This window comes from Oxyura jamaicensis, chromosome 5, assembly GCF_011077185.1.
Source record: "Oxyura jamaicensis isolate SHBP4307 breed ruddy duck chromosome 5, BPBGC_Ojam_1.0, whole genome shotgun sequence".
NCBI lineage: Eukaryota > Metazoa > Chordata > Aves > Anseriformes > Anatidae > Oxyura > Oxyura jamaicensis.
The window spans coordinates 43,502,247-43,517,186 of record NC_048897.1 but is presented as its reverse complement, the minus strand read 5'-3'; the positions used below and the strand labels follow the sequence as shown (position 1 = coordinate 43,517,186).

The 14,940-nt window shown below is 42.2% G+C and overlaps 1 protein-coding gene across 1 annotated transcript; it reads left to right on the top strand.

Annotated features, from left to right (window-relative positions):
- Positions 1–363: 363 nt before the first annotated feature.
- HSP90AA1 (heat shock protein 90 alpha family class A member 1) lies at positions 364–7,878 on the top strand. The gene is made up of 11 exons (XM_035326951.1): positions 364–513; positions 1,922–2,080; positions 2,177–2,543; positions 2,992–3,125; positions 3,565–3,873; positions 4,545–4,710; positions 4,975–5,165; positions 5,287–5,434; positions 6,321–6,589; positions 6,685–7,018; positions 7,133–7,878. The coding sequence occupies exons 2-11, from the start codon at positions 1,922–1,924 to the stop codon at positions 7,240–7,242; spliced, it is 2,187 nt and encodes a 728-aa protein (XP_035182842.1). The 5' UTR covers positions 364–513; the 3' UTR covers positions 7,243–7,878.
- Positions 7,879–14,940: the final 7,062 nt, after the last annotated feature.

The window sequence follows — 14,940 nt, the reverse complement described above, 5'->3', positions numbered from 1 at the left end:
ACGCTCCTTCTAGGAGCTTCGGCGGGGCGGGGGGCAGGCGCCTCACCCGCGGCTTGCGCAACCTTCCCCCTCCCCTCATCCCCTCCTTCCCGCGCCCCGCGCGCGCTCCCAACGCCCGCCCTGCGCGCCCACCGCGCACGCGCCTGCCTGCTCCCCCCTCCCCTCCCCAACTGACAGAGCCAACGGCGAACGCCCGCCCGCCCTCAGCGCTCTGACGGGCGCCGTGCGCGGCCGCCTCCTATTGGCTGCCAGCGGCTCGGCCTCGCCCCGCGGCGGGCGGGAGGCTCCGCCCACACTCCTCCCCCCTCCCCTCGCCGGCGCCCCCTCCCCCGCGGCCGCCAGTGAAGGTTCCCGATGGTTCTGGAAGGAGGCGGCGCCGGCTGTATAAAAGGCGGGCGGGCGGCCGGGGGCGCGCACTAAGTGGAGGCGCAGCGGTGCAGGCAGAGCGCGTCGGGTTCGTCGGTTCATTGAGGAGAACAGCAGAGCCCTTTATCCTTCCCCTCAGCTGCCAAGGTGAGCGGCCGAGGCTGCGCCGTGAGGTGGCGGCGCTCGGGGGGCGCAGCCCTAACGGCCGTACCTCAGCACGGGGCTGCCGAGAGGGGAGCGGGGCGGTGGCGGCGGCCGCGTGGTGCAGGACGCTCTCGCCGCCGCTTTGCGGTCTCCACATGGCTGGAAAGGGTGGTGGCGGTTGTTCAAGGAATTTAATTAATTACGGTCACTTCATGATTTTTGCCTCATGGTTTCCTGATAAAGAAGGAGAAAATGGTGGAGAGCGGGGGGGGGGGGTGGTTGAGGGGATCGCGGTGGCGGCGGGAGGAGCAGCCTGCAGGGGTTGTACGGGGGCGGAGAGAGAAATAATCAGATGGGGGTGAGGAGGCTATGGTGTGTTGGGGCATCTAAATGAATTAGGGGAGAGCCCGGCCGGCGGGGCCCGAGGTTGTTCTAAGATGGAGGCTCCCGTCGGGAGGGCAGCGCGGGGCGGCCGCTGGGAAGGGCTCGGCCGGCATTGGGGAGGCTGCGCGGGGCCGCCGCTGACGGGGAGTGGGTGGAGGGAGAAGGGGGGGCGGTAGAGGAAGGCTCTGGCAGTTTCTAGAATCTTTCCCGCTTCCATCGATAGCCTGCAGGGGGCGCCGCAGGCTGGCCCTGCCCCGAGCCGCGGAAAGGAGCCGGTTGGACTCGGCGATAGTTGGGCGAGTCGTCTGGTCATGGCTTAGCTAGCCGTGCAGCTGAGGATTGCGAACTCGCAGTTAGCCTCTGTTCATTCAGCAGCGATTAAAAGTGGGTTGAAGAGTTTTTCGTTTTGAATTTGATCCGACTTTCCAGAGCCCTGATTCACGCAGAGGATCTTTCAGGCAGCAGGCGGCTGGGCGAGTTCAGAGAATATCTCTCTCTGTAGCACAGAGGAACAAGTTCAGTTGGGCTGTGTCTATTTTAGTTAGTGTTCAGTAAGTTCTGAGGTTCGTGTATGCAGCTGAAGAGAGTAGCACAAGAAATAGAGGAGTTGGACAGGAGAAAAAGGAAACGGTCCAAACGGAAAATTTGTTGCTCATTGACCTTAAAATAGCTAAATCAGCTTTTTAAATGTTGGGCCATATTTTCAGTTGTATTTTTGTGTTTAGCAGTCTCTACTTGGTCAGTGACAAGGTGATGTAAGGGTGTAGAAATAGTAAATGCAAATCATACTTTATATAAAGCAAGTCCAGTTAAAGTATTTGCATCTAGTTCCCTCATTTTTTTTCACAACACAGGAATTTTTACTGGTAGGGTATCAGATGTCTTTTTTTGTGTCCCTGTTGTGCTGTATTTGGCACCATACAGTTAACAACTTGAATCCCAAATGCTGTTGTCAGTAAGGGGGAGGGGTATGTGCAGCAAGCTAGAGCTGTTCAGAATGGAATCTCAACTTGATGTCTCCTTACAGATGCCTGAAGCTGTGCAAACTCAAGACCAACCAATGGAGGAGGAGGTGGAGACCTTTGCCTTCCAGGCTGAGATTGCTCAGTTGATGTCTTTGATCATCAACACTTTCTACTCCAACAAGGAAATCTTCTTGAGGGAGCTGATTTCCAATTCCTCAGATGTAAGTACTGGAGCTCTTAGGCTGGCTTGTGTCAGTAGAATATTGAAACTTCTAGAAACGGGAGGGCAATGTTGAAGCTTGTCTCTCTTTTTACAGGCTCTGGACAAGATCAGATATGAGAGCTTGACTGACCCAAGCAAGCTGGATTCTGGGAAAGACCTGAAAATCAACCTGATTCCAAACAAACATGATCGTACTCTGACCATTGTGGATACAGGCATAGGGATGACCAAAGCTGACCTGGTCAACAACCTTGGTACTATTGCAAAGTCTGGTACCAAGGCTTTCATGGAAGCACTGCAGGCAGGCGCTGATATATCCATGATTGGCCAGTTTGGTGTTGGCTTCTACTCCGCCTACCTTGTTGCAGAGAAAGTGACTGTCATCACCAAGCACAATGATGATGAGCAGTATGCTTGGGAGTCATCAGCTGGGGGATCTTTCACTGTCAGACTTGATAATGGTGAGTGTTGAATGTGCCTGCTCACTTTCTGAAGATGAGTCAAAATCATTCAGATGTCGACTCTACTCTGTGCATTGGGAAAAAGTGAGAGCAGTGATAGGTGATAAGGGTAGCACTACCCATGTGTCAGATAAATGTAGTTAGAGTAATTGCCCATGGTAGGGAATTCTATATAGTAAATGGTGTATCATAATAAAGTGTTTTAAGCATGTGCATGGAAATAATTCTGTATGAATAGAGTAATGAATGGAATTTTTCTTAAGTTTCTTTAAAATGCTGGGTACAGTAAGTTGGAAGTATCTGTAACCCTGTTTCTGTACACAGTACACTTCCTGCCAGTGGTAAAAAAAGTGATAAACGAGTACATTTCTAAACAACAAATAATGGTCAGAGTTTGTCAAAGCTTAGTCTGCTTGTGCACAAATAACACCTGCAAATTCAATTCTAGGTGAACCTTTGGGCCGTGGAACAAAAGTTATCCTGCATCTTAAAGAAGACCAAACTGAGTACCTGGAAGAACGGCGAATCAAGGAAATCGTGAAGAAGCATTCTCAGTTCATTGGCTATCCAATCAGACTCTTTGTATGTATCTTGAAATTTTACTTAAGTATAACCACTTGAAAACGAATGTTTTTAAAAACAGTAACATAGAGTTTGTATACCAGGTTTGTTTTATAACTTGTTGCAGATGACTATGTGGATATAGCCCTTTATCAAATGTTGCTGTCAAAAGATTGTCCAAGATGAAGTTAAAAAAAAAAAAAGTTCTACCAAGGTGGTAGTACTGCAGTTCCCACGTGATTCAGACAAAATGCATGTTGGTATATTCTTAGTGGGAATTCATTCTAAGTTGTGTAAAACACCACAAAGACATAACCAAAATGCTATCTCTGTCTCAGCACTAATAATCCGATGAAGGACAAAAAAATCAATGTAGGAAAAAAAATTAAAGCATAAATCTTAGAACAGTTCACGATGAAACTTCAAGGTCTCTAAACCCAACTAATGATGCCCCTTGTAGGTGGAGAAAGAGCGTGATAAGGAAGTGAGTGATGATGAGGCTGAAGAAAAGGAAGAGGAAAAAGAAGAGAAGGAGGAGAAGACAGAAGACAAGCCAGAGATTGAGGATGTAGGCTCTGATGAGGAAGAAGAAAAGAAGGATGGAGATAAGAAGAAGAAAAAGAAGATCAAGGAGAAGTACATTGATGAGGAAGAGCTCAACAAGACCAAGCCCATTTGGACCAGGAACCCAGATGACATTACCAATGAGGAATATGGCGAATTCTACAAGAGTCTGACTAATGACTGGGAAGACCATTTGGCTGTCAAGGTAGGTTCTTGATTGTCTTTCTGCAGGCACAATCCTTTTTGAACTAAAGCTAGTTTCTAAATTCAGTCCCATTGTCTTGTAAATTGCTTACCATTTAGGGTGATAGTATTCAGTATACTTTGACAGTGTGAGGTGATTCCTGAGGTACAGCTATGGAGGCCACGTCAAAGGTTGTGTTTATAATTATCAGATCCACACCTAAGTTTATTGAAGATGGAATTGCAGGTGTCTTACTTGTATGTAGACTTCAGTTAACAAATCTAATCACAAAAAATAAAAAGTAGGTCTCAGGTATAAATTAAAAAGTTGAGAGGGTTTGCAGTGTAGTTCTCAACATTTCTAGTAACAAGATACGGGTGAGTAGGAATTACCCTTCTCATCTGCCACTGGTTGGAGGTGTGCTGTAAGAGCACATCCTTCACTGGAGCTCAATATGCACCTGGGAGCTGAAGAGGTCTTCTGAAGCAGGCTGCTTAGTAGATGGCAGTGGTACAGAATTTAGATGCTGTTCTGGAGAAAGATCTATGCTTTGTTCCTGACGAGTGTTGGTCTTACTGCAGTACATTTTTTTTTGAAATCACTTATTTTTCTTCTGTGTTTAAAGAGTTTTTTAAGGGTTGCTTAAGTGAGAGCCATGTAAATTGCACTAAGATTGTCTCATTTTCTTACAGCACTTCTCTGTGGAAGGTCAGCTGGAATTCAGAGCTCTACTGTTTGTCCCACGACGTGCGCCTTTTGATCTCTTTGAGAACAGGAAGAAGAAAAACAACATAAAGCTGTATGTACGCAGAGTTTTCATCATGGACAACTGTGAGGAGCTGATCCCTGAATACCTGAGTGAGTATTTTTGAGAAAAACATTTCCTAAAACACTAGATTTACCTAGCAATTTTGAAGCTTCTCTTAATATTGAAAAAAAAAATTGGGTGGAGTGAGGGAAAGACAGTTCTAAATTGAGTTGATAAGGAACTATCTGATCAGTTCAAGAAAGGGCTGCGTTATTCTGAGATGCCAACTGGTAATTCAAAGCACCACTGAAGTGGTGTTCATAAACTGAATTTTATTAAGATATGCAAAGCTAATTCTTTCCATCTTTTTATAGATTTCATGAGAGGTGTGGTAGATTCTGAGGATTTACCTCTGAACATTTCTCGTGAGATGCTCCAGCAAAGCAAGATCCTGAAAGTTATTCGGAAGAATTTGGTGAAGAAGTGCCTGGAACTCTTCACCGAGTTGGCTGAAGACAAGGAGAATTACAAGAAGTTCTATGAGCAGTTCTCAAAGAACATCAAGGTTAGTGGCTTTTCTGCTTAATACCAACTATAAAAGCTAGAGGTTTTTGCTGCAAAGTCCTTATGTAGCTTAGTATTTATTTTAGGGAATAGTGCATTGAGTTGTTTATCTATTTTTGTAGCTTGGTATACATGAAGACTCCCAGAACCGCAAGAAACTGTCTGAGTTGCTGAGGTATTACACCTCTGCATCTGGTGATGAAATGGTTTCTCTGAAGGACTACTGCACTAGGATGAAGGAAAACCAGAAACATGTCTACTACATTACTGGTGAGTTGGAGACAATTGCCTGTGTGACAAGCCCATTTAGGCAGGGTTAAGTTTTTTATGTAAAAGGGATGCATCAGTACAATTTTTAATAGGATAAAAACAAGTTCCAGTTGCACTGAGGTTGCACTGTTTTCTGATCACAAGTTGCCTTGTCAACATGTCTTAATTGTAGTCATGACTGAGAAGTGTTGACATAGATCCTGGGAAAGTAAAACAGATCATGCAAGTTCCTATCAAATCCCTTGGGTACTATAGAACATTTGAAATGAATAGATGCTGTATGCAGTGTTAAAGCCGTCTAAAATGGAGTTGCAGTTGTGGTTCATGCTAGGTCCTCAGCCACGAGGACAGCAGAGCTAGCTAGAGGGAATGTTCTCCTCAGTTTAACTTCTTTTACTTAAGGAAGCTTGCAGGTTGGCTTGCAACTTGGGCTTACTGCTGCCACGTTAGCTGGTCTCTTCAGGAGCTATGCAGCTTAAATGAGCTGCAATAGAAGAGCTGCTCCTCAAGCATTATTTAAGTTCTAAAATGCAAAGTTCAGGGTCAATGCTTGCTTGAACAATTTCGAAGTCCTTTACGTGCTTTTAAGACAGCTTTGTGTTTGGACTCAGGCTAATAAATTTGGCTAGGAGTACATGGCTTGGCATTCCAGGAATGGCAAATGTTCTTTCAAACCAAAGAATTGTTACAAGCTTTGATGTCAGCTGGAAAGGCTTGAGCCTTACTGTGCCAAGATCTTGTAGTAAATTGCCATATACTTGTTTTTTGTCCCCGTACTTCCCTGCTCATGGCCATGGAGCACTGTTCAGAGTGCTACGTAGGCTCTTGCAGAAAACAACTTGCCATGTTAAAATGCAGGGGCTCAAACAGTTCATGCTTCTTGCAGGTGAAACAAAAGATCAGGTGGCCAACTCTGCCTTTGTGGAGCGTCTTCGCAAACATGGCCTGGAAGTGATCTACATGATTGAGCCTATTGATGAATACTGTGTGCAGCAGCTGAAGGAATTCGAAGGCAAGACCCTGGTTTCTGTAACAAAAGAGGGTTTGGAGCTCCCAGAAGATGAAGAAGAGAAAAAGAAACAGGAGGAGAAAAAAGCCAAGTTTGAAAACCTTTGCAAGATAATGAAAGATATCCTTGAGAAGAAAGTAGAAAAGGTAATTAGTACTTGCACCTTAGTTCTGTCAGTGGGGTTCTGATTCAATGGAAATGTTGAAATGTTAAGTTAAAATTTTTGGCTTTGTTTTCTTAGGTTGTTGTGTCCAACCGTTTGGTAACTTCTCCATGCTGCATTGTAACAAGTACATACGGCTGGACTGCCAATATGGAGAGGATTATGAAAGCGCAGGCATTAAGAGACAACTCCACAATGGGATACATGGCAGCGAAGAAACACCTGGAGATCAATCCTGATCATTCCATCATTGAAACACTGAGGCAGAAGGCAGAGGCTGACAAGAATGACAAGTCTGTAAAGGATCTTGTCATCTTGCTGTATGAAACAGCACTCCTGTCCTCTGGCTTCAGTTTAGAAGATCCTCAGACACATGCCAACCGCATTTATAGAATGATCAAACTTGGCCTGGGTAAGTTTTTTCTGGGACAAACTGGAAAATGGGATTAAGAACCTGAGGACAGCTGAAGTATGAAGTAGGCAAAAGAGTTCAATTAGCACTAATGGTCCCTGTTTTCTTGCACAGGCATTGATGAAGATGATACTGCTGCAGAGGAAGCTAGTCCAGCAGTTACTGAGGAGATGCCACCTCTTGAAGGAGATGATGACACATCACGCATGGAGGAGGTGGATTAAAACAGTTTACAGGAACTCATGAATGTTTCCTTGGCTAATATGAATAAGTTATATTTTGTATATTATGAATGTTACCTGCCAAAAAAAAATCTTTGACACTTTGTCTGCATTCCCTCTTTATATTTATTTTCAAAGATGTTATACCTTTATTTTTGTTACATTGCTTTTTCAGCTGATGTGAGATACAAATGCCATTGAGGGAATATTTTCTTTAACACTGTACAACCCTAGACAGGCAAGTAAGGAGTAGTTATTTTTGTCTGTATTAGCTGGTTGCAGGTGGCAGGGTTTTTTGACTTATTCTTAATTGCCAGAAATTGGGGGAAGTAACAAAGATGGTATGACATCTGGATGTTAAAGTTTGTTTAGTGTTAATACAGCTCTTCAACTTGGAATATGTCTAACATACAGTACCTAGTAACTAGGTATCTATGAGAGCTGAAATACTTGGGGAAGCTTTAACCCTTTTGCTCCTAACAAGGTCTTGATGTTTAAAGTTGTTTTTTATACTGTTCAAGGATTCTCGATTGCACTCTACCATAGAATAGAATCCACTGTAAATCTCTATTGTGACTTATGCAACTCTGCATGTACAGTTCAAACCTAGAACTGTAAGAATAAAAGTGTTAAGAATGAGTCGTGTCACTGACTTGTCTGTTAACTGGTCTGGGAACCAAAACTGCTGTTGTAAGCATGAGCCCTGCTTCGGATTTCCAGTATTAGCTGCTGACTTAAATCTCCAATTGACAATGCTCTGCAGTGGTACTGCAGAATGTGCAGTAATGTGTTGGAAGTGGGAAGGTAGAGGCAGTAGTGACTTGAAATTAGGTTTAACTTGTTTCTACTTCACAATGTTTGTAAAATTGTACAGGTGGAACTAGGCTCTAAAACATATAAGCCCTGTTCATTGCGCTCTGCTAGCAGTGGTAAGTGGTTGGTACCAAGTGAGAGAGGCTTTTAGAAGAGGCTTTTAGAAGAAGCCATGAAGTTACATGGCATTCTGTATTCCTTGGTCTCTTAATTCAAGGAGTGGTTAAAGGAAGTAGTTGTTCACAGCTTAATTCAGCAAGCTTCCTAGTACCTGCCAAGTATCTACTTCCAGATCAGTTGGTTAATTGTAAATCTGCTTCGTTGACTCCAGTCAGCAGACTATTCACAACCAAACTGACTGCATCTGGTGTATATTCTGTCAAGTTTGAGTAAGAGCAAGAAGTTGAAGGTGGTCTTCAATGGTCCTACACTGCATATGCAATAGAGGCACAGATGTTTTAGAGAATGATCAGAGTAACAGGTTAGTAATTTGCAAGTCCTTAGTGGAGGTTATAGCCATATAGCCATATTATTTGGGTCAAACTCAGCAATGCAGCACCAAGGTAGCTTTATAATGAATTAGGAGGGAGAGGGTAGGAATAAGAAACAGCATATTGCCCCTATTTTTTTTTTTTTTGGACAAAAGTTGGGTTTATTAATGAAAAATTCAAGTGTGACAGGACGGATTTTTTGTGTAGTAAAGGGTTATCTGTTTTAAACTGACTTTGGCGTGTTATTGTGCCAGATAGATGTGCTTGTTTCTGCAAATAAAGTTCTTCCTCCAAAAGTAAATGTAATGGATTGAATAGGAAAATCAGAAACTCCTTAGTATTATGCAATCTCTAAAAGTAACTTGCTTGAAGGCTTCTGTCGTGTTTTTTATGCGTGTTTGATTTCAATGCCTCAATAGAAAATTGCTGTGTTCCTTGGGCTACACTTCTGTTAAATTATTTCAGTAGGGAGGTGATCACATTCCTCACTGAAATGGAGGACCTGCACCATGAAGGGGAAGTGGCATCTGCTTCTTAAGTTCATGAAAGAAACATGCCTTCCAAAATGACATCATTACTAGTTCACAGAATTAAGTCATGTGCCCAAGTTTGTTTAAAACCTTTTAAACCCAGCTATCAATAGCTAGAAGAAATAAGGAATTTTACAGCATCTACAAAATGGCTAAAAGTCATAGGTGTGACTCCATGTGAGACAGTTGTCTTCCATGACTGTGCCACTCTTAATCATTGCTTAAAATGTCCAAAACTGCTTTGAATTACAGGTATCTCAAAAAGACTACAGAAGGGTTTGGTGCTTTCCATATTAGTGAAAGTTGCACTCAGCAAGGCAAAGGTAAGAGATGTCAAAACAAAAAACACTTAGGCAATGAGGCAATGTGTTTTTGTTCTCCCCTACCCCAGTATGAAAGCAAGACAAGATCTACCTAAGTTTAATGTCACTATTTATAGGTTTCCCTCATTAACTCCACTTAAGATTCAGTTCCAGTGTTATACAGCATGGTTAGGATGAGATGACCTCCATGCATACAACTTCATTCTGTTGCCATAGTAATGACTGTGACATAAGGACAGATACTGTCTTGGCTTCGAAGGGGAGTTGCACAGTTAAAAATGTGTGTCCATCAGTCCTGACTTGCATTTTCAGGTCATGGGTAATAAAAACTGATCAAGAGGTAAAGGCTTCATCTTGTAGATGCTTAAATACTTCAAACTGCTGGGTTGAATTCAGTCTGCTTTAGGTAACCTCTCCAAGGTCTCACTGGCAGGAATTCTCACTGGCAGGAATTCTTCGTAGTATTCTACCAAAACTGAAGACTTAGCTATATTAAGATGCAAGTACTTCCATGTCTTAAAACTAGAATCTATTCTACAAGGTCTTTTAGAATTGAGATCCAAAGGGTGTGATGGCATAGAAAAAACTGGAGACAGACTTGCATTCAGACAGTGAAGTGATGACAATGAAGTGATGATGCAAGTTTTCACCTCCCTTGGAAATCTGTTAGAAAATAGTACAGGTGAAACTTGGGGGTTATCTCCAGCATTTTTTGCAGTGAGACTGAGTTTTCTGTGTTGCATTAATGGAGCGGTCAGACCTTAGATCTTGCAAGAAGGCCACAAGGACAAAGCAGTTAGTCTTTGTTTTTTTGGCATAGAATGTAGAATTCCCCTCATTACCAGGTTTTCACTGAAATGCATTTTAGTAAGAATGGCTCCACAATCAAAAGCTTTGCTTGGCTACTATAATGTAGCAAGTTGTATGCTTTGTTTCATGTACTTTGTTACTTTTTAAATAGTAGATACTGTAGAGTGCAACAGTAGAATTTAGGAAAGAGGAGTGATCTCCTGATAGTAACTTTAACGTCTTTCAGAGCTGTTTGACTCTACAGTGAGGTTCATGGTACAGGATTGCTGAAAATTTAGGAGTTTATTTTAAGCAGAAATGTAGCAAAACAAAGTTCAGTGAAGGGCTTAGATTCCAGCATAAAAATATTTCTGCATACTGGAGCTTCAGGATAGTGGAGTCAACCATGTTGAATAAGTGATTACAATGAAACTTCCATAGCTTGGCCCTGTACTCTCTCCTTGCCTCCACGTGTAGAGATCATGTTGCTGTCAATGGGAGGCTTTGCTGAAGTTCACGATGTTTTTGTGGTAGTACTAGTCGATACTATATCCTGCTACTAGTTAATACTAGTAGCAGGATATTAAAATTGTAGCAGGGTATTAAGATACTTATTCAGAAAGTACATGATTCCTCAGCTCTTGGAGGAAGCCTAGTACACTGTTCTTTAGGGACTTGAGCCTTAGGAGCTAAAGTGCTGGTGCCACTATTGTTCTAGTGAAAGGCTCCCACCATTGTGTGCAGTACAGCCCTGAATTTGGATGGTGGCAGAGCAGCAAAGTAGCTTTCATTGTACTAGGAACTGCAACAAACAATTGAACTTGACGGAGTTCCACATGTCCCAAGGAAAGGAGGAAAAAAAAATAGAGTAAATTCTGTGCTGTGATGGATGAGATGGAATTGGATTTATTTCATAAAATGTTTCTTAGAATGCACTATTTGATAATCATGTGTAAACACATTTCATGGGCAATGTTGTGTCTTGAGCTTTTTTTCAGGTGTTTTGCATTCATTTACAGCTGAATGTGAGATGTTCATTCACGTTCTTAATTTGTAGTTGGAGATCTTAACAATTTTATAATGGAAGCTTTTGCAAATTCACCATTTCAGATGGTCTTCTGCTTGTGAGTAAATTAAACTTTTCTTAGATCAGAACTTGCTTAACAGTGAGGACACCCTAAAGGAAGAGTGACATGAATTTCAGATATGTTTTTGGCTCTAATTATAGATCGTTATAGATTAACATTCAAATGTTCTTTATTTAAAACAAAGTAATCTTTACAATGAAAAGTGATTTCAGACAAAGATGTGTTTTTATGCTAGTCAGTTGTATAAACATTGTATTTTTAAAAATTAAGGTCAAAAAAAACACCCTGATGAATAAACTCAATCTCAACTATGGCTGGTCCAAGGAGGAGGAGATGTATTAGAGAAGCATTCAATGTCCTTAGCAGCAGCATGAAGAGAAGATGGAGACGTGCTTCCTTTCATACCAAGGTGCAGTTGGGATGGGATGGTAAGGGTGGGTGGCAAAGGCTGTTCAGCTTTTTTACCCCAGTGCACAGAATTCTGATTTTGAACCATTAGGCCATTAAAGTAGAACCAAATATTTCATTAGTGCTTTAAAGTACAAGAGTTAGTATCCAAATAAATATCCTTGTTATTTTTACTTACCTATTTATGGCAGACTGTAAATGATATTTTTGAGTTGCCTTTCTATATTGGAAAACATATTCCATTTATTTTTTCTGTAGTAGCTTTCATCAAACAATATTTTTAATCAGGCCTTTTCATGTATTGTTCTTTTGTTTTGCTGGCCTTTGTGGCAGATGGTACTGTGCACTGGAAGTTTGCAGGAAACCTTGACCCCAATATCTCAATGATTCCTTTGGTAGGAAATGACCCAGATGGTACAGAACTCATCTCACTCATTTGGAGTCATTTTATTTTAGTTTTTAGATGCTTATTGCGGTTACTCAGAAGACAGATCACTTCACTCAAACTGCAGTATGAATTTCACTAGCAGTAAACATCAAAGAAGAGTTAAACCTGTACTGGTGCATGACATAACAGAGGCAGTAGCCCTGGGACAGCATTTCCCTTTAGAAGATCAACAGCTTGCTGTTACACCTGGAAACGTAGTCCTGCCCATTAGAGAGTCCCACAGTGATGTTTACATGGCACCAGAAAATGATTTTAAAACACCAATGGAAACAAATGTTAAGGAGAAATCTGCTTTTCCAACACCATTAGCGGAATTATATGAAGTGTCTCAGAGATCTGGAGCTAGTGCAGAGGCAAGGTGGCCCCAGAGGCCTGAATGCCCCTCACCCATGGATATCGAGCCTTCAAGATCTATGGGATTTCTGGAGAACTCCATCACAACTGCTTTGCAGCAACCCCCGCTACCTGAATGGGATGGTGACGTGTAAGCAAAGAACAAATGTTTCCAGTTCTATAATGCACTGCTGAAAACTTAATGAAAGAAAACTTCATGTCACCTAAAGTAGGCGTGGCTGTTATATTAACATCCTCAATACTTCATCCTGTCATTAATGCACTGTGAAACTTCTGAATTTTTCCTAGCTTCCTTTGGACAGTGGAGGTTGTATAGTATAATTAAGGTTTCAAAATCATAATTTTCCTTACATACAGGCAACTACAAGGGAAGGCTTCGTGAAGTTTAGGTGGTCAAGAAGGACAAATCTGTCTTAGGTTCTTACAAGTGCTAGTTGATGGGTCTGGAAAGGCAAGGCTTCTGGGAAGACAAATTCCCTCCTTCAGACTTCCTATTTTTTTTGCTAGGGAAATAGGAGTACTGGTTCATCAAGATACCAAAATACTTTGTTGTTGTTGTTGTTGGGTTAAAAGTAATGCAGGGGATGATATGATGTACATGCGAGTGGGATGCTCTTGTTGCCTTTTCTCCCAGGCTGTTCCTGAGGCATTTGAGAGGCTATAAAGGTACGCGCTGACTACAGCTAATTTTCTTCAGGCTCTTAAGTGGTTGAGCTAGAAAGTTTGCCAAGCTAATCCCTTGTGCAATCATTTAAATGTTTGCTATGCTTCATTAGTCTCGAACAATTTACTTGATTTTAGTCATTTTCTGAAATGTACATACTAGTTTTTGGCAGAGCTTATATATGTTGAGGCAGATATGAAATTGAAGCATCAAGTAATTATGAAATAAGCCTCTTGGTCCCTTGGTATTCTGTATGTGCAGGCAGGTAAGGTAGCTGGCACTGGAGAGTTCCAATAGGAAGGGAGAGGTGTGAAGGACATACTTTTCTCCTATAAATTGGGTGTATCTATGTGCAGCATCTTCATTCCTGGGTGTTCCCAGCTGACAGGAACTGTTTCCAGCACTCTCTGTGATAAGAGATGGCCAGATCACTCATGCTACTCCCTGTCTTTTTCAAAGAACAAAACTCCAGCTGAAGATACCAGACTGCACTAAAGAAGTGAAAAGGTGTCAGCTTCAAATGCAGTGCAGCCAGTCCTGGTAACCATCTGCCACGGAGCGCAGTGGGCGCCTTGTGTTCTGCTTGAGAGGAGAGTGAGAGATGTGCTTAATAGTACAACCAAGCAGCAATTCAGCAATTCCAGGGCCAGGATGTTATGAAATCGCTCTGAGAAGCAAAGCCAAGTGTTAAGGCTGTTGCACAAAGAAAATCCCTAAAGGCAGGAGGGTCGCGTGAGTTCAGCGAAGACGTTCTTTGCAGATACTGATTTGGCACAGTCAGCATGTACTGTGACATTAGTTTCCAGGTGCACAATTTCAGTTTGAAATTAGAACCAGAGCAGAAGATTATACAGACTAAAACTTTTATTGAATGTAGTCAGAATTAATTCAGAGTTTTCTTCCTGCTTAGTTCTCTTGCTTTTCCTCTAATCTACTTTTCAGAGAGTATTAAGAGCAAGACAAAACCTGTAAATGCCAGTGATTCCCATGCAAGGTAAAAACAAGATACGGCATCAGCTCAATATCCTCATGGCACTTTTGCCAAGACAGAACATGTAGATTTAGGGATCCATGGAATTTTGATAACTCTAAGTAGAAACAGGGTACTGTTCTGCTGCCTAAACGGTGGTGTCACCTCGAGGTCCTGTCACACCTGTAGGATCCACAGACTCCTGCCAATGTGAATGAGCTCTGTAACTTTGAACTGAAAAGCTTTCACGTTTAGGCTGCTGGTAACAGCACTGACCATGAGTCTAGGCTGAATAGAAAGGTTTCTCTTGGAGCTTTTCTCTGTGTATTGAATGTATATATCAAGCATCCTGTATGGTAAACAGTTTCAAGAAAGGACTGTGTTTACTCTTGAAGTAAATAGATTTTAGAAGGTTTGGTAAAACTGGCTAGCTAGCCAGAGAAACGGTTACATTGCAAAAACTCAACCTAGTCCTCTCTCAGTTTATGAAGTCCGCATTCAGCTTTTGTGCTGCCCACTGTTCAATCTGCCTGTCTCAGCATGGTGTAACCATAAGGGTGAACAGAGCAAGCTGAAACCACAAAAAAAATGGCTGATTTATTGTTTTCCTCAAGTGATTCTGATGTGTCTCTTGATGTTCGGTTGGCATGAAAGTCATTGCAAGTAGCAATTAAAACGAGCAGTATGCATTTCGAGAAGCCAGGAACATATTCAAGCAAAAAAGAACTCCCTATCAGAAAGCAGAAGGCTGTTGTTGAATAGCCCCCAAAAGTTTGGCACAACATAAAGTTAAAATAAAAGTGGAGCAGAATATGTATGTGAG

What these genes read in the sequence shown, in the direction of transcription:
- HSP90AA1 (XM_035326951.1), top strand. Translation starts at nt 1,922, where the DNA reads ATGCCTGAAGCTGTGCAAACTCAAGACCAACCAATGGAGGAGGAGGTG. An exon ending in ACATGTCTACTACATTACTG is followed by an intron (nt 5,435 to 6,320) that starts GTGAGTTGGAGA and finishes TGCTTCTTGCAG; the next exon opens with GTGAAACAAAAGATCAGGTG. An exon ending in TTGAGAAGAAAGTAGAAAAG is followed by an intron (nt 6,590 to 6,684) that starts GTAATTAGTACT and finishes TTGTTTTCTTAG; the next exon opens with GTTGTTGTGTCCAACCGTTT.